The sequence below is a fragment of the Lycorma delicatula genome, chromosome 1, assembly GCF_047948215.1.
Source record: "Lycorma delicatula isolate Av1 chromosome 1, ASM4794821v1, whole genome shotgun sequence".
Classification (NCBI taxonomy): domain Eukaryota; kingdom Metazoa; phylum Arthropoda; class Insecta; order Hemiptera; family Fulgoridae; genus Lycorma; species Lycorma delicatula.
Genome location: NC_134455.1, coordinates 148,458,900 through 148,485,720, shown reverse-complemented (window position 1 = coordinate 148,485,720; position 26,821 = coordinate 148,458,900). Strand labels below are relative to the sequence as shown.

Below are 26,821 nucleotides of genomic sequence, written 5' to 3'. Positions count from 1 at the left end.
TAAATATTAATGTTTTTTTATTGAAATTAACATAGTACAACAAGAAAGTTGGTTACTTCTGCTGGGCCTGAGCCTTCCTCATCTGGGTAAGAATGTAGCTCAATTCTTCTCGTTTCCTCTTAGCACGAATATGTGTACCCAACTGTAAAAAAAAAAATAATCTTAACTTGAACAGAATCAAGCAATTATACAGAAATAATTTAAAACAAATAAAATATTCATTAACTGAACTATAAAAACCTAAACTAATTTCCATTAATTTAAAAAACTTCCTAAACTGCCAAACACACACAAAAAACATGGAACACTTAACTTTTTCGATACCAAGTTTTCTAATAAAACAGTAACATTTATAAGGGGGTATATATTTTTTTTTTTATATAAAACCCAAATAATGCATGATGTAATACAATGCAAAACCATTAAATTAAATTATATGATTGTCCATAACAATCGAGAGGTTAAAATTATATGTTGTCAATTCTGCTTTCTCCTAAGCACATAACTTAATTTCTAAGAAAATTTTGGACTAAGTAAAATAACTAAAAATACGCCCTGGATCCAATTTGGAATTTAAATAGCTGATATATATGAAGCCATACATAACACACATAGATAGTAATCTGAAATCAATATGGACTTTGGGTGTGATTTACACAGTATATTAAAATTTCCAAATGACTAATACATTTATATTGTTTATGTTCAGTTCAACAAATTTCAAGAAAAATTTAGAAGAGATCTAGAAGACCAGAAGGATTTTAAATCTGCACATTACTTTTTATATGGTGGGGATTGCTTTCTAACATTGCATGAATTTAGAAAGAATAAAAAATTTCATTGTATAAATATATTAATGTAAAAATATATATACATTAAATAAGGAATTTCATGAGAATATACTATTACACTGTAAAATTTCATATTTTAATCTCAAACCCCCACGCCACTTAATGTTATTTTCAAATTTAAAAATGTTTGAGAACTTTTATAGAAACAGTTTCAGGATTGAAATTTAAAGTAAGCAAACAAACAAACCCTCCAGTAAGCTGAACATGTTATATGAGCCATGTTCATAGAACACTTAAATACTGAAGGAACTTTTTTAATAAACTCAGTCTTGACTGATTTTTTATTTAAGGTGATTGGATAATAGTTGTATCCAAAACATCAAGATGTTTTGGATACAACTATTATTGTGTACCCAAATCTTTAAATTCAAATTTATTTTGTTTTGTTCAAAATATTTGTGATCTGTCTTGCTGGTGAAACATGCTTTGCAGTATGTGTCATTTAGTTTTAGGACATTATAATGAATTTCATTAAGCTGATGTTCTGAATAAACTATTGCAACTTAATATCTTTAACTCATGTTCTACTTCATTTTTTCTTCTTTTTCATATTAATTTGTAACAATCCATTACTGCATATCCATTTATTCATCACAAGGCCACATTTAACAGAGCAATGACTTCTCTACCTAGGTTCCCTTTAAATCATTCAAACATGTATTTTTATAACTTCATTTCTTGAAATTTCATAACTTGAATTTCAGGTTATTCCAATCAAGTAGCAGTGTTTTGCAATTTTAACACATATGGAATTTTCTGGCTGAACCTTTACCCGAAAACTATTCTTTAAAATTTAATTCCATAACTTAATAAGGGATAACTGTAAACTGATTATTTAAATTTCTATGAAACATGAAAAAATGTCTCCAGTGAGTAAACATATCTAACTACTAAGCACAACCTAATACACTGAAATTAAACTACTACTTTTTTCCAGATTATTTGTACAGAATGAAACTATTGTTCATAAGAGATCATATTTGTAACTGTTTTATGAACTTCCTAGGATAACAAGACCAACAACCAAATATTTTTTTAAAAAGTCAAGAAAATCATGTAAAAACAGTTTTAAAAATATTCACACTATTAATTATTTGAGATTACAGAGATATGCAAGTAAAGCATTAAGTTTTCAATTGAACTGCCATTTCCATAGTTACTAAGAACTGAACCCTGCAATTGTCCATTCTTGTACAATTTATGTACAAGGTAGACAGGAAGTCCATTTATGCTAGTTATGAATTACTAGGATAATAATTTCTATAGAGCTTATTTTCTATGGACCTAAAACATCTCTGTGGATTCCACCATGTTCAAAGCACAGATGTATGCACCTGCAAGTCCAGTTGTTCATCCACAACAGCATATCAAGGGTGATCATTTCAAATGCTGACCAAACCAATGTCTTGGAGCTGCTTGTTGTTGACATATCTGCATTTTCAGACCTCTTCTTTTACAAAACCCAGACTGCACTGTCAGGTGTGGTGAGATCATAAATTCTTGCTGGCCAAGGCAATGGAGTCAGTAACTCACCGACTCACTCCCATCCAGAAATTTGAAAAAAATTTTATTGAAGTGCACCATCTTGCTGAAACGTAATGATGTCAGTAATCTCTTTTTCCATTAATCCTAGAAGTAACAATTTGTTGATCAATCGCAGATAACAGAGTTTGATTAACTGCGCCATCGAAAAATAACGACCAAGATGTTCAGTTGTTATCCCAACCCAAATCATAACGTGAGGCAGATGGTGGTGTTCGATTTCCTCAAAAAGCGAGGATTGTCTTTCATCCAGAAAAAACATTTCAGTTACGAGAACTTCAATAAATCACTAGTCTGAAAACATGATTTTTTTATAGTTTGCTCTCTGAATACATTCAAGCAATAACTGACACGCAGAAACACATCAATCAAGTTCACCGTCACTCAACTCATTAATTGCGGCTGGATGAAAACATTTAACTGCAAAACGTCTGTGCATTGATTTCATCGGTGATCGTTGAATCAATGCCTCCATAGCAGCAATGTCTCAGTTCGAGTGCTTAGCCTTCCACTGTGTGGCACATAAAGAACAGTTGCCATTATAGTATAAAAGGGCTTCTTCCCTCTCACCCCACACAATGTAAAATGCAAATAAAATCTATTCCTTTGGACAAAAATGAAAAACCATAATGGTTCAGGGATTATTAATTAAAATTAACAACAAATCACACATTTATAAAAGAGAGAGAAGATATACTAAAAATGTCAAAAATGAGTATAAAAGATACTATGGCCATCATAATTACACAATTACACGCTTTATAATATTTAATAAAATACTTACACGTCTCTTAAGAAATTTAAGAGCTCTCTTATCCTTTGACACTTTTAACAATTCCATAGCACGCTTTTCATATGGTGCATGACCACATACCTCACGGATAAGATCACGAACAAACTTTGTATGTTTTGTTTGTATCTGGAAAAAAATATATTTTTGAGTAAACATCAATATTACACTATAAAAAAATTATGAAATTTATTTTAAGCTGGATTATACATTAACTAAATACTTACAATTGAATGTAACAAGAAGTATAAACAAACATTGTAATTTTGACAATGTAGTACTAGAATATTTGAATCTTCTGGAAGGATTACTAGATGTTTAACAATCTGAAACTGGGATATTGAATTATAACGATTTATTTCATTCTCAAATTGTTTAAGATTGTTTATATCATCATTCACGTGCCAAAATTTGCTAAAAATATTATATGATATTGCCATGGGACTATGTTATTTTACATAAAAAATAACAAACTCCATAACTATTCATTACAAAAATCTTTAATTCAAATAATCACTATTTTCAACACTTCTTTATTTTATTTTATAGAAGTCAAACATTTCTTAGTGACTTTTTATACAATCATGACTATCACTCAGTGAATTTTGGTTCTATAAGTTCTTGTAATCACTTGGTGTAGAAAGAAATATAAATGACTCAGCTCATGGAAATTAATTTAATATAATTACAATACATAAAAGAACAATATAATTTAAAATAATATAACAATATTAAAAGTGATATAAAATTTCAAAATAAATAAATGAATGTTTTCAAAGAAACTTTTTTATTAACCTTTTTAGGACCGAGATTGCCTGCACATGCAATGAAGACCAAGCGGGTGATCTACTGTCCACCAGAGTTTTTGTGAAGAAAAAGACCAAGGAGGCAATCTATTGCCCGCTTTGTTTTTCTAGTTATTTAAGGTAATATTTGTACGAAATGTGAATTATTAGATTCTGTGTAATGTTAATAATACTATTATGAAAATAGTTGGCAATCCTAATAAATGATGTAATAATAAAGACGAAAACAATGTTGTTAGTTCTTTGTTTATAACACCACATGCTGATGTCAGTCACAGTCGGGTATGAAAATGATTGTATACATACAGTCGGGCGTGCTTGTTTATGTTATTACTGTACTCTTGTCTACATTTAATGTTTTCTTTGTGTAGTTATATTATTGGTATCTATGTTAGTTATTTTATTTTTGTTTTAAGTGTGTAATACAGTATTTAACAATGGCAAATGAACTTGAACTTGAGGTATTTTTCTCTGACAACTGTGGTGGTCAATAACACAACCAGAATGTTGCTGCTCCTGTTATAGTGTGATTTACAAACATATGATTAATACAAATTGAAGCAACTGAAAAAAATTTCTTGAATCGGGTCACACTCACATGGAATACAGAAAAACGAAATAGAGCAGTTTATGGAATGAGTGGGTGGGTTTGAAGCGCAAGATCAAACAGAAATAAAATTAAAAACCTGGGTCCATATCATGTAACAAAAGCTAAAATTTAGTGACTTCTTAAATTTACATCCACTTGATTAAAAACAGATCCGTAAATGAAAACAATGTGAGAAGGCAAACTTTCTTTTTCTTTTTAGTCTCCAGGAATCAGCTGATTTGCAATGACGAGTTAGCCATTAGACCAACTCAATGGGATGCGAGAAGGTAAACTGGACAAAAACAAAATCACTTGAAAAGACATCACAAAGAAAGATTTTTTATAGATACGAATGCAATGAACTCTCTATTTAGTCATATGTTATAGGCAAAGGTCGCCCTTGAAACACTCCAACATTTATATAAGTCTGTACTTTCTACCAGTGACAAGAAAAAAAGGATTTGTACAGGTTATGTAAAACTGGAGCAACATCATGGATGGTATAAGAATTTACCAACTGCGGTTGAAAATGATGACATCCTACCTGAATCTCATATTTCAGAAGAGTCATCAGAATATTTTTTGTTTATTTGCTAAAATATTAAAAATGTGTTTTTTCCCTCCCTTTTGTGATAAGCGACTTTTGGCATGACAGCTTTAATATATTTGAAATGTAACATCAATTTAGTTAAGAATTTGACTGGAAGAAACAGATTGTCTAAATAGATAGGCAACATGACTTTAGTCATAAATGAAATACAAAAGGAAGAAAATATAATGCTGGGAAAAGAAACTGGAAAAGCTGGGTAGTCTGCAAATACAGATCTGATTTGGATAAGGAAGATCAGAATAAAATATGAGAAATCCTTAACAAGGGGAGGGGAAAGTGCATTTATAGCACCAATCTCGATCTCAGCAAAGGCATGACAACACAAGAGAGGAAACAAGAAAACAACGTTTTCCTTTTCCTTAATGGAAAGGAAAATGAAGGAAGTGTTAAAAAAGCCTTCCCTCTGGGAGGAAAATGTTATTTTAGCCCTTTCATTACTATGAAGTTTTTTTTTAATGATAAAGGTATTTCTCTTTACTTCAAGTTAAGATCTTAATCTAAAATCACCTCCAATCCTGAAGAGCAATTTTAAAAATGAGATTATCATTATAAATAAATATATATTTATGCCATTTTTCCTAAAGCAAGGATCTTAGTCACTTTTGCCCTTTTCAAAGAATAATGACATATTAATTATCTGTGATGCAGATAATTAGGCAGTTACTTGAGTGTACTGTAACAAATTACAATCATTTCCTTGATACATAGGTTTATAATTTATTAGTACAGCAATAATGAAGTCTGTAGCATCACTATTAGCAGTGAATATTGTAGCCTATCAGTCACAAACAAGAAAAACAATCACCCTAATTATCAACCATAAGTCAGTATGTTTATTCATGTTTCAATGTTGGCGTACAGTAGACTACCCCCATTTGTCACATCCATCCAATGTTTATTTATATTTTTTCATGGGCTAACCTTTTATCTTTAGTCTTAAGATGAAATATGTTACATTCAACTCAAATGAAGGTACATGAAAAATAACACACCAAATGGATATGTTTCAAAAAGATCTTGTCAATGAATATTGTATGAATTAAAATTAAAAGTCCTACTGGGTTACTTGGGTTTAGGTCACTATAAGATTGACTGTTAAACATATTTTATAGTTCCCGGATAGCATTAAACGAAGAATTTCAGTATCTTAACAAAAAAATGACATCCTTTTCTCATTTAACAAGACACATAAATATGCAAAATAAGTCAAATCTCTTCATGATCTTAATATTGGTGTTTGGTGTGCAGTATCATTAACAGAAATCATTAGGCCAATATTCTCCGAAAATTTGATTGATATATGTATTTACATATCCTTTAACAAATTGTGCTCCATAAAACCTATTATAAAATCAAACAGTTATATTCAACAAAATGAGGACATTCACCACATATCTAGGCTAACTCTAGCTCATGTATGTATGATGTTTTTACATGATAGTCTGTAATTAACATTTACAACACGCCCATTCACCAGCTTTAACACTGATAAATTTATTATCTTTGGGGCTCACTTATAGGAAAATTATATAAAAACAATCAATGTAATCTTGAGAAGTTAAGACACTACTCAATGCAAGATTGTCAGCATCTCAAAAGAACTCAGGAGTTTCTTTGTGCGATACAGTATGCAGAAATGAACATTATTAACCTTTAAAGTTGTAAATGTGAAAAATCCATTAACATATCTAATACTATTTCACATCGGTAATCGGTCTATTCTGACATTCTTTCAAACCAAGAAGTATGTTGTTAATTGGGGATTTTCCAGCAACTAATGGCATATAGAAATTATTTTTACTGCCATTTTACAAATTAGTAATAAATGACTGAACTGTCATTTTCCTTTCAGTAGGTTATATTCAAAAGCTTAACTGAATTATAAAATTTTTTTTTTCTTTTTGGGAGAAAGACACTTTCGTGTTGTCAAATACGAGGGCTATTCAGAAAGTAAGGAACGTTTTAGAATTTTAAAAAACGAAGTACAAGAAAAACTTTTTATTATATACTTGTGAAAGAGGGACTAAAATACTACTTTTAAACATAATCACCATACTAATTCAGGCACTTATCATAGCGGTGGACAAGCTTTGAAATTCCTGTGACATAGAATTCTGCCGCCTGTGATCTCAACCACTCAGTGACGCACCCATCTTGCACAAAATTTGTGGTAGCCTAGCTTTTGTTTAACAATTTCAAACAATAAAGTCCGTGAAACTTGTGGGAAACACAGAGAAAGCTGTTATTGTGAAACGGCTGTTTTCACAAATCTTTTCGTCAACTTTGGAGACCAGGTCGTCAGTCACAATGCTCGGACGTCCACTCTTCTCTTTATCGTGAACGTTTGTTCGGCCATTTTTAAGCTGAATGCACCACTTCCTGACAGAACTTTCACTCATTACGTTGTTCCCGTACACTTCACACAGTTCCTGATGAATTTCTAGTGGTTTTTACTTTTAAGTTTTTTGCCAACAAAAAACGAATCACAGACCGCACTTCACAACTGGCAGGATTTTCTATTGCAGTACACATTTCAAATTTGTATATAAAAAAACAGGCAGTGCAGAGATTTTCCCGTTGTCACGGCTGGACGCTGACTGAGGTGCCGAGCATGAGCACACCAATATATACGCAATTGGCGTGCACCTGGCGGCGTCAGGTGGAAATGTTCCTTACTTTCTGAATATCCCTCGTAGTTAGTTAAATTTATTAATTTAAAAATACTATGTCTAGTAGTTTTCTTATCAATTTCACTGACAGATACCATAAACAGTTTCACTTAAATGGTTGAGTAACTACATTAGTTTCTAACAATGTTAAAAACCTTTGGCCTTAATGTAACTTAATATCATTGCACAGTAGTTTCATAAAACAAAACTGATCACAATAGTTCAGTATAAAATAATGCAAATTAATAAGTATTGTAAAACATAACCAGATATTAACCTAAGATGAAAAATTACCACCTAAAATATTAATTGAAAATTAGGCAAATTACTAAACAATAAAATTATGATCGACTGGCAAATTACAAATCCAGTTTATTTTAAAAAAATAATTTTTTGATTTTATATATATTGTCTAAATGATTTATGCATAAAATAAAAAAAAAAAAATTGCAGAAACGAATTAAAAAACAAAACTGACACATTTTTAGTATTTTCACCCTGCAAACCCCCCCCCCTCGCCAACCGGACTACAAATTTAAGAATTACACCATGAAACTGCAAAAACTGTTTGGCCTCTGAATGTTATTTATTACAAATAAAACTTTATACTAAGAATAAATATAAATACATACTCCTTTCAAACGAGCTGGCCTAATCTTGTGTTTCTTATCTTTCTTAGATTTACCCATAACAATTTTTGTTGTCTTATGACCTCGCTGCAGACCAACAGCCATTTCATACCTAGGAGCCATTATCACAAACTACCCAATCTGTAACATAACACAAAATTTGAAAATCCTTAACTCTTCTCTGAATAACTTCCCAATAAATGGTAGTTTTATCATTACAAATCTCAAATAAAAGTAATGTTTATATTAATAATATAACCGGTAAAGACTCGATTTTTCATGAGTGGGATTGCAACAAGCCAAGGTAACTTTAAATTCACTTTACTTACAGTTTAGCATCCACAAACAAACACATGTAATACAAGCGCAAGTGTAATAAGAGAGTACGGGTTTTCCTGCAGGTATGGAGTGGGAAGACTGTTTTGTCTTTGAAACAAACTGAAAAGATCACCGCTATATCTTTGTTGCTATACCTTTGAGTTTGTTTGGGTCAAATATTGTTAGAAAACCAGGAAATCAGATTCTGAGACTTATGAAGTTAAAAAACAGCTTTTGAGGATAAATGTCTGAGCCAGTCAAATGCTGTTATCTGGTTCAACAAATTCAGAGATTGCCACACAAATCAGTTGAAGATTAACCTCCAGTCTGGCCTTCCACTTCAAAACCTGAAAGTTTGCAATTTAGTGTGCTCTGACCATAGACTTAACAATTAGGAAAACAGCTGATGAATTGAATTAAGTTTCTATGAGTTTCAGTCAATTTTAACTGAAGATTTGATCATGTGTCAAGTATCCGTGATATTAATTTCAAAATTATTTAGCAGAAATAACAGACTTGTCCTGAAAATATAAACACCAAGTGTCCTAAGAACTGATTAATTGGGCCAAAACTGATCCAGATTTGTTTATGATTCAGAATTGTATTTATGGGCACAATCCTGAGATAAATGCACAATCATCATAGCGAAAAGAAGGATCAAATGCAAAGACCAAAAAAAGCCAGTTGAATGTGAAGAATGTTGGTGGTTTTTTTCAATTCTACAGTATTGTGCATCATGAATTTGCTGCTACTACAGGGCAGACAGTCAACCAGCAATAAGTCCTTCAGAATTTGTGTGAAAATGTACAGAAAGAAAAAGCTTGCATTCAGGCCAAACAAGAATTGGGTCCTCCACTATGATAATGCACCAGCTCATTGTGCATTTTCTATCACATAATTTTTACAAAGTTCTAGTGCTTCTGCAACTCCCCATTCCATCATTAACCCTGCTGACTTGCTGCCATTTCTAAAATTAAAATTTTCATAGTAAGGGTACTGATTTGACTCATTACAAAATAAAATATGCAAATACAGAGAGGGTTCTTACATCCTTAAGAATTTCCAGGAATGCTTTCAATAATGGAAACATTGTTGGAATCTTGTGTAATTAGTCAGAACTGAACTATTTTTAAGGAAATTTATCAGAATAGCCTGTAAATACTGCCATTTTGAAATTACAACCCCTGAAGAGATTAATTTCAAATAACACTTTTCAATATCACGATTTTAAAATACCTTTCAATAACACCTTGTGTATTTGAAATCTATTAACCACACTGAGGTGAAACATTTTAATTGGAAATTAATGTTTTCATATTTTTTTAATCGATTTTTTAAAACTATTTAATAACTCAGCAAACCATTAATTAGTAATATTAGTGATCTGAAAGTTGTTTTATGGCAGTGTTTTATTGGTTTGTTACATGATAAGTAGAATTTATTGAAATACAAAATCAGAATTCTACTTTACAATTCATATTTCTTAAACCACTTATAGTAATTACGATTCCACTTATTACAACACTAAATAATATGATAAAAACAACTATAAAATTATACTTTAAAAGATTGAAGAAATAGAACAAGATCAAGTGATTCATATGATGGGCACAGTATAAAATAAAAGACTTTCAAAAATTGTTCAAGAGACTTTAGCCATATTTTAGCCATTTTTAAAGATAATTATTAAATTTATCTACCTGAAATTTAATACACAAAAACATTATTTCATAAGGATCTAAATGTTATTTTTTAATTTAAAGTATAGCAATTCATGGCTATTTTAAAATTTTGAAAGGTTGTAAACTATAAAAAATTCAAGGAAACAATAAAGGTTAGGACAAAGAACTGAAAAACAGTTCTTTGTCCTAACCTTTATTGTTACAAAATACTGTTTTTCAGTTCTTTGTCCAACTCATCTGAGCTATTACAACTAAAAAACCAGGGATTTTTTCAAAGCACCCTACCTACGCTGGACCTCTGGGTGGTTTAATAAAATAGAAAATGACTACATTTATCCATATCAAATGACTATAGTCAGACAAATAATAGAATGTAACTTCATACAGTAATGTAGAAAAGAACAAGCTTTAGTTTGGTACACTTTGTATTTTTTTATTTATATTGTTTATTGAGAAATTTTAGCTGCATAAATCCAGATGCATTTTTAATTTGCAAGAATATAAATTGTTGGATGAATTACAACATAGCATGCCCAATGGGAAAAAATTATAAAAGATACTGTTCACACTGATAAAATATTTGAACAAATTATTAACAATAAAGAAAATAAATAACAAAGGTTTTCTTCACACTGCTCCAATTGAGTAATTATAAATAGATGAACAGACAAAGAGGGATCTAGAAAAATTAATAACATAATCTGATTCTTTTAACTTAAGATGACTTTAATAAGAAATAAACTAAAAACTATTTTTTTTAAATTCTGAACAAAAACCCACTTAACAACACAATTCATTAAGTTTTTGTTTTCTTTTTTAGTAAATGTTCTAATTGGAAGTAGTTCAATTATTAAGTGAAAATAATGAGAAATAAGAAATATTGTAACCATTTTAAGCATCAAATCTATTTTCTTCAAGTAATTATTAATACCTACAGTTAATAAGAGGCTCATTAAGATTTGTTTTTTTTCATACATTTAGAACTAATATTATATTTATAGTTTAAATTTGCAAACATAACCCCCATGAATAAGAAAGTATTACAGTAATGCATTTTCTCAATTAAGGAACTGAAGCACATTATCCTGAATCTAGTAACACTGAGTGCATTTTTGATGTTTTGGGCAGCTTGTCATCAATGTTTTTGTGGAGGTTCTCCTTTTCACTGAATCTCTCCATCCTTCAAAAGCATACTTGTGCTTGCTGCATAATTTTTTTGCCTTGCGCCACTATCCTCATCAGTATCACTCTCAGAACTTGCATAATTTTCATCTGTCACTTCTTCACTGTTTGAAACTGTTATATTTTCTTGAACTTATCTTTTTATTTGATTTACCATACTCTTATTGTACCATATAAAACCATATCAGGGTAAATAGACTGAATTGTTTCCAGCTATATTTAGAGCACCATGCCAATTACATATACAAGTGACCATGTCACTTGACCTGAGGTGACAAAAATTCATGTTGAGACTTTTATTACAATAGTCAAGTAAAATTTATGAACATATTCAAATACATAATGCTTGTTTTCTTTTTTTATGAATCATTTGTTTCATGTGAATAATATATAGTACAAAACAAAAAAAAAGAATATGGCAATAAAAATATTAGAAACAATCATTTGGCTAAATCCTTAAAGATAACAGTAATGAAGTCCTAAAACCCTAAGTAAATCTTCAAAAAAGAAATGACTAAGACAAAAAGTCTTTCGTGACATATTTACTGGAACAGAATAACAGATTCTAAACATTAAATAACAGATTGTAAAACATTCTAAATGCAATTCTGCAGGTAAGCTGAACTTGCATGCAGAATTTTTATTTGCTGAAATATAATAAATTACAAGTTGTAATAAATTACAAGGGGTCTTATTTACTAGGTTTTACCAGATTATTTTGGTAAAAATTTGTCATTAATATTTATTTATTCAAGAATTATTACACTTTCACTTAACTCATCTTCAGAAGCAATACTTGAACAAATTAATTACAGACTGTTATACCTATTAATTTTACATTCTTCTCATATTATTTATTAAAAATGATTATAATTCTCCGATATTTTTGCTGCATTCACCAATAAATCTTAGAATAGCAGTCAATTTTCTAATAATTTTGAGCAATTAGATAAACTTCAACCATAATTTAATAATATTATACTCTCTCTGGCAGAGTGGTAGTAGATTAGGTGTCAAGACCCAAACTTCCACAGGTACAAAAACGTTTTCAGTATAAACAATTTTCTACAGAACGGTCAAAAAACTTATATGGGAATTACTTATAATTTCAGATTGGGGTAATGTACTGATAACCTACCATACTGTAAAAACTGCTACCCATTCAAGGGATAACCTACCTAATACCCTAAGCAATTAAGTATAATATTATTGAGCACGTGTTGTTCAACAAATGTGCGCAACTACCCAAAAGATGATTATGGACAATAAAACTCTTTAAACTGGACTACATTTTCCATTTAATACAGGTGAAAATAAACTAGAAAAAATAATACACAATTAGTTTCACATGGATAGCACTTCAATTAATCCACCATATATAGAAGCGAGTAGCAATACAACACACCACACATAATAAATATAAAACATAAGAAACATTCATAAATTAAAAATATAATCACAAATTTATCAAAAATTAATTTCTTGCTCACATACCCTATTTGCTTAGAAAAAAATATTTAGAAAAATAAAGAAAATTTATCAACCAACCTCAACTTCACACGTAAAACTTTCAGACGGAAGTGCAAAAGACGCTTTCCTAATCAAGTAGTACCAACATAAATTGAGTAAGAAAAGTATCATTTCATAACATATTTTTTGTTCGCAGTACTTAATAATGGTTTGTTAGGCTTTAATGTAAAATGTTTTCTATCTGAATTTTCCATTTTTTTATTGCTTAAATTTATTAATAAACAAACTGAAGACATAATCAGTCATCATAATGCAATTCAAACTAAAGATTCTTCTAAAATTCTTATCCAAAAATCCAATCACATACGTAGAGATAGGTTAGTTTTTCCAGTCATATAAATTTTACGTTCGAGCAACATTAATAAATAAAATGATTCATAGTCCTGCTTGACGATATTATCTTTACATTTCGTAAAATAATAAATTTACCTCCACTTACTACCTAAATATGTGGAAACACGATTCCAGAAGGTTTTTTCCACTAATGAAGCGGGTTTCTTAATGTTTTTGCAGATTGACCTTTTAGTTTTCCCGCCGGGTTGGTTAGTGGTGAACGCGTCTTTGCATAACAGCAAATTTTGAAGTTGAGAGTCCCAACGCAGTTACTTTCAAAGTAACGGCAGTACTTTTATAAGGATTTGAATTCTAGATCGTGGATAGCGGTGTTCTTTGTTGGTTGGGTTTCAATTAACACACATCAAAGAAATGGTCGACCTGAGTTTGTACAAAACTACACTTCACTTACACTCATACATGTCATCCTCTGAAATAATACCTAACGGTGATTCCCGGAAGCTAAAGCAAGAAAAAAGGTAACATTTTACTAAATGTCGCTCATGTTAAAGCGGTCAGAAGAAACATCAGTACATCAATAACGGTAACGGTTGGAACAAAATTCTTCGCTTTTGTTTAAAAACATACGATGATTGAAAGGAAAACGTTCAGAATGACAGAAGTGATAGCGAGTGAGAAAATTTTCAAAGACGTCTACACAGGAAACGACGAAGGAAAAAGTTAGTAGGTTAAGTTTAGTTATAAATTTATTGGTACTTTTAATTTATTTTCTCCTTTCAGTGGCTTCACCTCACAACTATCTGACTAACTATAGATTGCCTTAATTCTAAAGTACCGAATAATTATTTGTTGATTTTTTCTTCAAAAAACAGAGCTAGGTTAAACGTGGTTCAAAGAAGAAACAGTAGATCAAGGTTCATAAAAAATATACAGTACAAGGACAATTCAGAACAATTGTGCTGTACAAAATAAATCCTTTTTAAAATATGTTTAAAACTGTGATCTGTCCCCAGTAAAAATCGTTTTGAGTAAGAAAAGTAAGTCACTAAGTAAATATGATTTTGTTGGCTACTGAAAAACTTTCATAAGATTTGTGTAAAAAAAAACAAATATGTCACATCATCCAAAAAAAAAACAGTCAGGAAAATGTATGTTTTTGTTAAGTGCATATAATATGTTTGTTAAGTGTAATATGCATTTGTATAATGATTATCATCATTATACAAAACTAAAACTATATAAATACCAGTCAATTACATAATAAATGCTACTGTTTGCAAAATGAACGTGAGATGGCCAAAAGTGAGAAAGTGGAACTTTAGAGATTCACAGAAGATTCTTTTGTTAAAATGTATAAGTAAATGAACATGACCAAAGAGAAAAATTAAACGATTTATAAAAATGAAAGAAATTAAAAAAATATCAGTGATAAAGATTGCATTTCAAAAACAACTTGATTATTAAGGAAGATTTATACGTGATATATCAGCCAGATTTCTCACAAAAAATAAACTTTTCCACAAGCTAAATTTTTTATTCAGAATGGACTTCACAGAAAATTATGCCACAAAATTTGTTGATGAAGCACACAGTCCATGTTGTTTAGTGCATTAAAAAGAAATTTCACTACGTTTCAGTGTTTGATATAATTCACAAAAAAACAGTAGTTAAATGGAAAGGCATTCCATCTGCACTGTACCAAATAACATTACTCAACAAACACAATTCGGACTAATTTTACAAACAGTAAATTGCCAATTCTTTTTAATAAAATAATTAACTTTCTTTACAAATGACCCTTTATTGCAAAATTTTTTATGAATAAATTTCTTCCTCTGTGGTTTTCACAATTGTAAAATAATTTTTTCAGAGGCCAGTCATGTAAAAGGGCAGATAACTAAGCATGTTCTGCATGGTCATGATAAGTGATGTGTTAAATAATTTTGCGCTGCTTTAAAAAATGCAAGCAGAAACAATATTGTTGATTTTCCTAGCAGTAAAATAATAGAAATTACTATACCACAAAAATCTGAGGTTCCTGTCATAGAAAAAATAATGAAAGTCCAAATGCAAGGATAAGTCAATTATTATCTGCAATGTAGTTATAAATTTTATTGCAATACAAATAGGAAACTTAGATGTACATCATTTTTCAGCACAGTCCCCTTGCATTTCAACGCACTTGGTCCATCGTTCCACAAGCTTCCTGATGCCCTCATAAAAGAAGATTTTCGGTTGAGCTGCGAGCCAGGATTGCACCACTTCTTTCACTGTTTTATCTGAGTGGACAAACAAGTGGTAGTCAGAAGGGGCAAGATCAGGATTATATGGAGGATGAGCCATTACTTCAAAGTTGAGTTTCTGGAGCATTTCAGCAGTGTCGGCAGCAGTATGTGGATAGGCATTGCCATGCAACAACACAATACCTTTCGACAGCAGGCTTCGGCTGAATTGAATTTCAGGCTTGGCAATAAGCATCTCACTGTAATACGCACTATTTATTGTCGAACCACTTTCCTCATAATGTTCCAGTGCTGGGTCTTTTGAGTCCCAAAAAACCATAAGCATCAGTTTTCCTGCAGATGGTTGGGTCTTGAACTTTTTTTTGCAGGGCGAATTTGGATGTTTCCATTCCATACTCTGTCATTTACTCTCCACCTCATAATGATGGATACATGTTTCATCACCAGTGATGATTCTGTCTAAGAAGATGTCCCGTTTGTTACCATAGCGATCCAAATGTTTTTGGCAGATGTCCAAGCGCGTTTGTTTATGCAACTGTGTGATTTGTTTTGAGACCCATCTTGCATAGACTTTATGAAACCCAAGTCTGTTGTGGATGATTTCGTATGGAGAACCGTAACTAATTTGCAGATGATGTGCCACTTCATCAATAGTTACTTGTCTGTCTAAGAAAACCATGTCATGTGCATGCTCAATGTTTTCTTCATTTGTGGCGGTAAACGATAGTCCGGCTCCTTCATCGCGCATAACACTTGTGCAAATATTTTTTAATTTTTCAATCCATTCGTAGACACTCCGTTGCAGCAACATACTGTTCCCGTACTGTACCAGATCTTCGATGAATTCGGCCCCTGATACACCCTTCGACCACAAAAAATGGATCACTGAATGTTGCTCTTCTTTGGTGCAAACAGAAAGCGGAGCAGCCATGGTTAACAGCAGGGCAGCGATAATGGAACTAAAGCATGCGTCATCTACGCAACTCGACAGTACTACTAACATAAAAATATAACCAAATTGCAGATAATAATTGACTTACCCTCATAATATGGGTTGGTGGCTATACGTACACTTTTAGACTTTAATGATTGAATGTCAGCGATCAAGTATAAAATAATTATCTCACTTATGGCAAAATAAGTTTCCCATGAAGTTCATCTTAATGTGAAGGTAATGAATATGAAAAGGTAAAAGTGTATTTGCTTTCATATGAAGATAAATACAACTTTTAAGACCCGTTCCTAAAGCACTGTTAGCCATGGTGTTTATATACTGCAAATTTTGAAATGACAATAAGTTGTCAATTTTTAGCAATATGCCAAAGAAATGTTAAAAATGGCAAAATTAAAGTTATATTTCTAAGTCTTTCTGTAGACATTTCTTTGATTCATTTGGATGAAAAAAGAATTGTTCTATTACTTTATTTTGAATCTGATTATGGGTGTTTAGTGTAATATAACTAAGTGGTTAAAACTTTTCATATCTGTTTTCCTTTATGAAGTCAGATTAAGAATTTGAAAAAATTCAATTAATTTTAATTTTAAATCTATTAAAATAGAATGTTTTCTATTAACAAAATAAAAATAAAAATTTCATCGAAATGTAAAAAAATGTCTAACAGTAATGTTTATATTGTGGCTACAGGTGGAACATAAATATAACTACTTTCAGAACTTTAAAAAAATAAACGTAAAAAATGTCATAACAACCTTTTTATGTTTTAAGAATCTCAAAAATATTCTTTTAGGCCTACTGTGCACTGGATAGTCATTCAACTGTTTAGTCACCATTTTCAAGTCACATTAAGTGATATGACAGTATTTGGTAAACTTTTCCTTTTAGGAGAATTTCACTCCACAATGGACTAATTCAGTAGCACTTTTTTCTTTTGTTTTTCCAGATTTATATAAGTGCACGTAACAAAAGACACCTTATTGAAATCAAGATCAATAAATAATGATGAAATCACAATTTTTTGTGGTGATGATCACTAGTCACCATGTGCAGACTCAAGTAGTTCATAGTTAACAAGATAGCTACAGTGACAAAATAGTAGCTTGATAAAAAAGTCACTAAGTAGTGTACACCAATCATTAAATTTATGATTTAAAATATTAGACGTTACATTTTCCCCAGTTACTGTGATGTGATGTGATGACAGTAATGTGAAAACATTACTCATTCTCTCTTAGGCCAAAAAGTAAAACATAGTGTTTTAATAACATGCTGATTTTGACAACATTGACTAACCAGTTGGTATAGTGGTTAGCTTCCAGAGCAGAGGTCTTCAGTTTCAAAACATTTAGTCACACACAGTTGACAGTAAAAGTTGGGTGTAGTTTTTCTGATTACTTATGATTTAAAAGAAAGAAAAACCAAAATTTTTTTAAATAAAGTTGTGAATGTTGTTGAACTTTAACTTAACTATGGAGAAACTGATTACTCATTCTCCCTAGAAAGAATATTTTTATTCACAGACATAACGTACAAACACAGGGCCTATATGTTGATAAATTTCTCAGAATAAAATTTTTACTCTAGTGTTCCCATTAACCTCTGATGAGTACATAGAACATACAAGTAGTTTTCTTAGTCACTTAACAAAATTATTAAAAATTCAATTGTATAAGCAATGTAGATAGTTTAAACTGTGTAGTGTTTAGTTCTGTAATGCACCTTTAATATATCCGAGATGAAAGATCTTTGTGTAGTGACCTCATAGTTAAAGCTTTTTGTAATTTAAAACACATAATTAGAGTGTTAATTTTGAATTTTATTTGTAAATTTAATCTTTTTTATAATGGTCTTTTTTAAGTTGATTATTGTATACAATCTCAATTTAAATTAAGTTTTTTTTATGGGTATTCATAAATGGAAAGAATATAAAGTGCATATATAAAATTCCCTAATTATTTGTCTCCTATTGAAGTACACACCAGTATTTAAGTACATAATTTTTTTGTGATTTTCACTCAAATACATTTTAGCAAAAATTTCAAGAGAAATATTGAATGTATATTACTAAAAACATAAAATTAAGTTTTAGGATTTGGCAAAACACTTTGGAAGCTCTATGTAAGGACAAGGACAAATAGAAAAATAAATTTAGACCCAAGAAGGAGTATTACTTTAAATGTAAAGTTTTTTTAATTTAAAGTGTACTTTAAATGTATTACTTTAAGGGGTTGGATGAGACTAGGCTGCAGATGATTCTATTTCTTCCAGTGATACTGGCCATGAGAATAAAAATAATAATTTGAAGCAGTAGCAGAAATTCTGGAGGTTCGAAGCAAAGTGCCCAAAATTCATAAAGTTGAGCTTTCTAACAAAAAAAATGACAGGTTGTTTGTAGTTTCTCTGTAGATGACAGTATGGCTGGGTCCAGCCAGAAATGTTGAGAGATGTTTCAGAGTACTACTGACTAATCATAATAACAATAATTCTGCTGTGCTTTTGAGAAGTTTCTTTGTGACTGAATTCTGAAAGATAATTCAAAGGCTGAATGTAGGATTATTCCAGTGTGTTACATAAAATGCAGTCCTGTTTTGTTACTAGTTGAGCTTGTCTGGCAGAAGATGTAAAACTTTGTCCTTAATTTACACTGTAATAATTTATATATATAAAATCACAAACCTGGGCTTCTAATAAAATAAAGTTTTTGATAATAAAAATAATAAAATTATATAATTAATAAAAATAATCAAATTATAATAAAAATAATTACTGTTATTAATATTTTTCACTGTTCTAATATGTGCAGTATCTTTATAAAAAATATTAACAACTGCACATAATAATTTCATTTTCTTATTGATTTTATCCCATGGAAACACACAGCTGTTTTGTGTTTATCAAAGCATGTAATTACAAATAAAAGAGAGGAACCATGTCAAATGCCCTGTAACATTCCTATACCAGCAACATAGATAATTAAAGAAACCTCTATATTAAATTATTAACCTTGTGTTTTTTTTTAGTTTTTTTATAAGACTTATTAAAAGCTGACAATGATTTAATTTTATCAAAAATTAGTTTGAATTTTACAGATGAAATGAGTTATCTAATTGAAATTATAGTAAAATCATAGATACTTTTTTAACTTGTTATGTTTATTCAATGTGTTTTTCACATATGACATGTAACATATGTATTTCAAAAACAGAATTATTTAGATTTTGATAAAATAACATCAGTGTATTTTCTTAAAGAATTATATATTGAGTGACCTAAATATAGGTTACATTTACAATATTTTTGTTTTTTATGTTTAAAGGAATTATGTTGTGATAAATTATCAAGTGAACTATGTACTTTTTAACTAAATTATTGTGCTAAAAAGCAATCTCTTATTAATTAAAGGATATTGTTAAAATTATATGAAGAAAATAATAATATATTTTACAAAATGCAGAAGGATATTTTTGATGAACCACCAAGGAAAGAATCCACAACCTCTCCAAATAAGGGTACACGAAGAGCCAGTCAGCTTAGCGTTTCTAGTACTGGAGGTTTACTTATGGTTGGACCAAATTTTAGAGTTGGAAAGAAAATTGGTAAAGGAAATTTTGGAGAAGTTCGTATCGGTGAGTTGAATGTTATGCTTTTTAATAATCGCCCCCAAAAAGCTATTACACAAAATATTAGAAATATAAATTGTTTAACTATTACATTAAGAAAAATCTCAGTTCTGATAGCACTCACCAATTAAGTAATATCAGTGATAATAATGCTATTAATAATAGCAGCATTAACCGAAAAATATCTGACAAATAATGACTGCTTTTAGTAATATTATGTCATATATAAAATAAGGTCCTTATATAAAATATTCTAAATAAACCATTAAAAATGTAGAATAGTCATTACGTAATTATTATAATATAGAAAATCATAATAGTCTATATGTTTTGAACCACCCTTCGTTAAATTCAGTAATTTTTATCTTAATTCAAAGAAATTTATATTTAAAAAAACACAAGGTATTTTTTTTATAAACCACTAGAATCTTTCTCATTTATTAAATAAAGTAATACGATAAATTATTACAATTCATTAAATAGAGAGTTATTATATTCATTATTAACTTGACTTTTAAGAATTGAAACAACTTCTCAGTTCTTACTGAGAATATTATCAGTAACTATTAGTACTGTTGTATAACAGTTTTAATTTTGTTTGATGAAAATGTTCCTTCTTTATCAAAGATTGTTTGGTTTTTCTTTTGTTTATTTTAAAATATCTGCTCTTCATTGTTTACAGTGTTTTAATTATAATACCTCTGTTAAATGAGAAATGTTATTATATTTGCTTGTTTGAGGCGGTTCAAGATATTTTGCCTTTTTTTTCATTTTGTGATTTTATATAAAATTTTTTTTAAGAAAATCAATAATTCTGATTTGTGCTAGATATTAAATTAAAGTACACAGTTACTGTGAACTAAAATAACTCTTAAAATTCCACTTTTCCAGTAATAAATAAAATCAAAAGTTATTTTTATGCATATGATTTTAACTTTTCAGATTTATTTTCATAAAATTAGGAAAATTATAAATGACATGTTATTGAATGAATTTTTAAACCAGTAAAAATTTGATAAGAATTAGCAAGCATTCAATTATGCTCTACTGCACTGTTTTAAGAATACCGTAAAACATAGTTGGTATCACATCAAATGAATTTTTTTGGCCTATATTAGAATGCTTTTTTTTTTTTTTAATTTAAAAACATTAATACAGTTTGATGATTCACTTTAATAAGTTAAGAATAATATCTATCCTGAATATATTCTGTTTAGGAATAAAAACAAAAAAATTAGAATTTATTTGCCATCTGATAAAGATTGAAAATTATTGCCACAATCATAAATCCATCAACTATAAACTTTAAAAATAAAATAAGCAAACAGAAAAAATATGAATATTATGATATATAACATGATAGCCTCATAATAGTCATTATTTATGAACTTTTAGAGTAATGATAGATTGTAACCTCTCTTGGAATGATATTTACAAAAAAAGGGGGAAAAATAACTTAAATAATCTTAAAAATTTAAGATTATATGCTGTAACATTAATATTTAGGTTTGGTGTTGATAAATTGATGGAAGCATTTTATTTTGGGCTGACAATATATAAAACTCAATACTGTTCTTGGAATTGTCATCTAAACAAACTTTAGTAAGGGCTTTTTGGCAAAAACATAATGCGATTAGATATCTGGTAGGAGTAGGAAATAACGAAATCTGCAAATCGTGTTTTAAAGATATTTAATTGATGATGTTCCTTTTTTAATTATTTATGAAGCAGTAATCAGTTGTAGGTAAATATATTTTAAAAGAAATTTAAGTACACATAACAAAAGAAATTGAACAAATACGTTTGTGGAAGTTTATGAAAAATGTTATTTGAATAAATGCCAACATATGGCCCTAAATTCATGGAGAAATTATTGTATTACATTAGTTCATATGATGCTAAAAAAAATTTAATAGACTGAAAGAATTTTTGAATACTAAAAAATGTTTGAAAAAGGTCACCAGAGGATCATGTTAAGAAAACTCTCATTCAAAGAAAAAACTTAAGTTGAATCTTGAATAAAAATCAAATTTTTAGTGCCAAAAATAGTTTTATATAAATAAAAAAAATTATCTTCACTGTTATGTCTAATATCCTTTTCTTATAATTTTCATTAAATTAAATTCTCATGAAGTCATTAAATCAGACATAGAACCTATTAGAATTAGTCCTAATAGACACTTTTCCGTGATATTTTGTTAAGCCGTTCCTATTTTGTTAACCCAAATACAAAATGAGGCACACATACATATAAGAAACGCATTAATATATGCGTGCATTACGCATACAGTAGTCTGGAACAAAAGAAGATGCTTGAGTATGAGCTGTTGAAGTTTTGTAACTAATAGAATAATGTATGTTTATTTATAGAATTAAAACCTATTCTGTTTTACACAAGTTAATTAAGAAATCGTTTAAACAGCAAAGGCCAAGTCATTTATGTTTAAGAAAAATGAAAAAAAGGACGGTTTTTAATTTTTTTTTTTTTTTAATTTAATCTCTGACCTCTACAACTTTGACAAAAAAACCATTTTTAATTATGTACTTGAAACACTAAAATATATACTTTTATCTTTACCCCTCGTCAAATATGTTCAACCAGTAATTAGATGTAACAAATAGATATAATTCGGTAATCACAAATTCAGTTTTGACGATGAATCAGTATTTCAACTCAGGAAGTTAAAACTTGAATTTTAAACATAAAATATAAATAATATTCAGTGGAGACTGATGATATTCCTGCCAGTATTTAAATAATAGTCATAGTTGGTATTATTAATTTAATTAAAGAATCTTTCAACAGCTGATAGTTTCCCAGCTGATAGAAAATACTGCTTGACTTGTATTGTTATTTCCCTTATTTGTTTATTTTGTAAGTGTTTTGAAAAAATTATGAAAAATCAACTTTTTATCATTTCCTGAAAAACATATAAAGTATTAACAAACTTTCAGCGTAGTTTTAAGAAAGAATTATATACTGATACAGACAGTTTTTTGAAAATATTTTAAACTGTATAGATAATAAAATGATTCCATTTTAATTTTTTAGCTATCTTAGTAAAGCATAAGATTTAGTTCCACATGTTTTATTAATGAGGAAAATTTAGTAGCTACTGTTTTGCTTTGAACATTTTAATGAAATGCTATGCTTTTCATCATTATTAAATATTTATTGTACATATACAAATTCTCAAACAAAGTTTAATGTCATCTCTTGGGGCTCCCTAAAAAATCGGAATGAGTCTTTTTACAAAAATTGGCTGTCAGATCAATATACGGTGCCCATATGTATGAATCATTAGACCTATATTTATAAAATAAAATATGTTAACTTCTTGAGTTTATATTTATGAATATGCACTCTATGCCAACAAGAATTATCACTTATTCTTAAAAAATAATATACACCTTTACCAAACTAGATAAGTTTGATAAAGATGGATATAATGCCATATAATTCAAAATGTAATAAAATACTTTGTTTATTAACAGCAAAGGGCCTTATTATGACTCTACTGGCATTTTTAATAAATTATCCATTTGAAAAAATCCATCAATTTATTTAGAATACAATTAACAGATTTTCATTTGTGGAAACAATATTATTCTGTTTATGAAATTTTAAATAAAACTAATTAAAGAAAACCCTGATTTTTCTCTATCCCATTCAACATGTATATAAGTACATACTCAAAACAATTTTCTATAGCACCTTCTGAATTATTTTGTAGTAATCTTTTTTACGAGGTTTGTTAAAAAAATAGCCAACTTTATTTTTTGTAATTTTTATTATTAATTTTATTGGTCCATGACTCCCTCAAAGTACTCCTCTTACCTACACGCACGTTTCCCAGCGGTGTCTGCACTTCACGAAGCAGTTCCGGATAGCCTTATTTGAAATAGCCTTTAAGGTCCGTGACGAATTTGCTTTAATATCAAGTCTCAAAACAGCGTCCTTTCATCGCTAATTTTAATTCCGGAAATAAGAAAAAATCGCAAGAAGCCAGGTCTGGAGAGAAGGGAGGCTGAGGAATGACAGTCATCTTGTTTTTGGGACAAAGCTGACGAATTGACAATGCTGAGTGCGTGGGCGCTGTGTGATGAAGGAACTACAGTCTCGCCAACTGTAGTCTCTTTTTGCGAGTTTTTTTTTTTCACGTAACCGTTGTAAAACGCCTTTATAGTACACACGGTTCACTGCTTCATCTTGATGCAAGAATTCAAAATTTCATTAAAATCGAAATAACAGAAAGCATCACTTTGACACTGGATCGAGACCGACATACTTTCTTGGGGCGTGAAGATTGAACTTTTGTCTGAATGTCGTAGCTGTAAGCCCAGCTTTCGTCTTCCATCACGATGCTTTGCATGAATTTTTCATCGTCACTGGCTTGTTCTAGAAGCCAGAAACGTCCACTCGATGTTTTCGCTGTTTGGTCATCAAACGAGGAACAAACTTTGCCGCAACTTGAAGCATGCAATTTTTCACTCAAATGTCATGGAATGATCCAATTTAGGTGCTAACCTCTTCTGCAAGCTCTCTGACAGTCAATCGGTGATTTGCACAGACCATGTCGTTGATTTTCTGAACTTGGGTGTCATCAGTTGAAGTTGAAGGTTTTCCTGGTTCAGGGGTCATCTTCAACTGACTGACGACCACTTTTAAATCATTCGTAACATCGCGTACGCCCCAGAGCATCATCTCCGTAAGCTTGTTTCAAAACTTATTTTCCCCAGTTTCATGCAAAATTTTACGCTGTAAAAATTGCTACTAAATTGCCCGAAAATCGCTACTAACATTAAAACACGTTGCACTCAAATAATAATAATAATGAAAACAAAACTATATATCAAAAACCCAAGAACATGTAGTTACTGTTTAGGTTATGCAGAACTCTCTCTCTCTCTCTTTTTGTTTAGTCTCCGGAACCACCGTAAGGTATTACTTCAGAGGATGATTTGTATGAATGTTAAAGAAGTATTGTCTCCAACACCACATTCATTTGTATGAATGTAAAGGTAGCGGTAAAATGTGAACCATAAACTAGCGCTACAAAATGAGTGGTAGAACTAAATAAAATGAAACTGCGCATGCGCACAGGTACGTGTAATAGTAGGGATAAAACACTGCCATATCATCACGATTATAGTCGTACAAGCGTACAATGGTTTTATTTAGTTCCGAGCATCTCATTCTGCGCCGCTGGAGTATGCTTCAATATATTGAACACTTAATTTTATTTTACGCCGTAAGGATATATCCCCTATCCAGTTATATAGAGATCAGTGATTGAAACCCAATCACCAAAGTACACCGATATCCACGATCTAGTATTCAAATGTACAAAAGTATACTTGGCCCAGCCAATGTACGAGCTTGTGACGTCACCAACAGACTGCGTATTACTACTCGGCTTGAAAACATCAAATCGAAGTATTACTTATCAAATTGTACGCGGTAATTACTATCATATTTGCATTTACTAATTATAAACCATAAATAATTAATTATTTTATAATCTTTATTTGTACTAATTTTTAAAAATAAACAAAAGCATACTTGATTTTTCTTCATGCATTTAATTCAAACTTCTAGCAAGTTTACCATCCTCGCTAAACGAATCACTATCACTATTATTTTCATTTTCACTTTCACTATTTTTTTACTTTTTCACAATATGGTTTCCAGTCATCTTCATTTATGGAATTTTCTTCGTAGTTAATTTTTCAATGTTTTTGAAAGAAAATGTTGTGTTATGATTCATCACATGTCTTTTTACGCCTAACCATACCATATCGATCGGATTCAAATCAGGATGGTACGGTGGGTGTCTAAGAACACAATGACCATATTTTTTTCAAAAGTTCATCAAAGTGATATTTTTGTACTTTAGTTTTATGTAACTTTACTAATTCATATAACTGTGGTTTCAACATTTTTGAACTATACGGAATATGGGTTTAATCCAGCCAATCTTTTCTTCTTGAGTTATAATTTGGCGCTTTATCAATAACTGTATTGTGATAAGGGGCGTTATCAACAACTACTACTGACATTGGTGGAAGATTTTGAAATCACTTTTAACGCGCCCATTTCATGAAATTGTCTCTATTCATGTTGTCATGGTAGTCGCCACTTTTCTAACAGGTTTTCCAGGTTAATATGCGTTCGAAATAAAGCGATTTCTCCTCCAGCATGAATTACTATTAAACAGTCACCTTTATTAATCTGCACATGCAAGTCCCTCAACAATACCATCAGACCTCGACTTTGTCGAATAATGCGAACTTAAAAGTACGTTTCATTGAAATAAACAATTGTAGCATTGCTTTGTCCGTACTTAGCTACTGCTTGCAAATATTAAATTCTCTTCCACCTGATATCTGATTTCTCAATTAAAAGTTTTCTGTTGTTTTCAGTTTTACGTCATTTTAAACCTAACTCTCAAAATAACAGCTAAAGTTGATTCACTGCCTTTAAAATCAATAGATGATTGAAGTTCTT

At 30.1% G+C, this 26,821-nt stretch overlaps 2 protein-coding genes across 3 annotated transcripts in view; one reads left to right on the top strand and one right to left on the bottom strand.

Moving 5' to 3' along the window:
- On the bottom strand, window positions 1-13,342 carry RpL36 (ribosomal protein L36). Of its 2 annotated transcripts, none has more exons than XM_075364575.1 (4): window positions 13,217-13,342; window positions 8,490-8,627; window positions 3,178-3,312; window positions 1-142 (listed from the first exon to the last, which is right to left on the bottom strand). In XM_075364575.1, exons 2-4 carry the CDS (start codon window positions 8,607-8,609, stop codon window positions 53-55), a joined length of 345 nt encoding a protein of 114 aa, XP_075220690.1. In that variant the 5' UTR covers window positions 8,610-8,627; window positions 13,217-13,342; the 3' UTR covers window positions 1-52. The 2 variants fall into 2 exon arrangements, with proteins under 2 accessions (XP_075220690.1, XP_075220700.1); XM_075364585.1 differs by having other exon boundaries at window positions 13,163-13,255.
- A 6,799-nt stretch (window positions 13,343-20,141) lies between these two features.
- LOC142317683 (casein kinase I-like) overlaps window positions 20,142-26,821 on the top strand; it is a 68,552-nt gene continuing 61,872 nt past the window's right edge. Inside the window, exon 1 of the mRNA XM_075354235.1 lies at window positions 20,142-20,319. Within this exon, the coding sequence (XP_075210350.1) occupies window positions 20,142-20,319 (178 nt within the window). The remainder of the gene's footprint in view (window positions 20,320-26,821) is intronic.

Bases quoted from the DNA above. Each gene is read 5' to 3' on its own strand.
- RpL36 (XM_075364575.1), bottom strand. From the start codon at position 8,609: ATGGCTCCTAGGTATGAAATGGCTGTTGGTCTGCAGCGAGGTCATAAG. The intron at 3,313-8,489 runs GTATGTATTTAT...ATTTTTTTCCAG, and splicing joins GGCCAGCTCGTTTGAAAGGA to ATACAAACAAAACATACAAA. The intron at 143-3,177 runs GTAAGTATTTTA...TTTTTTTTACAG, and splicing joins TTAAATTTCTTAAGAGACGT to TTGGGTACACATATTCGTGC.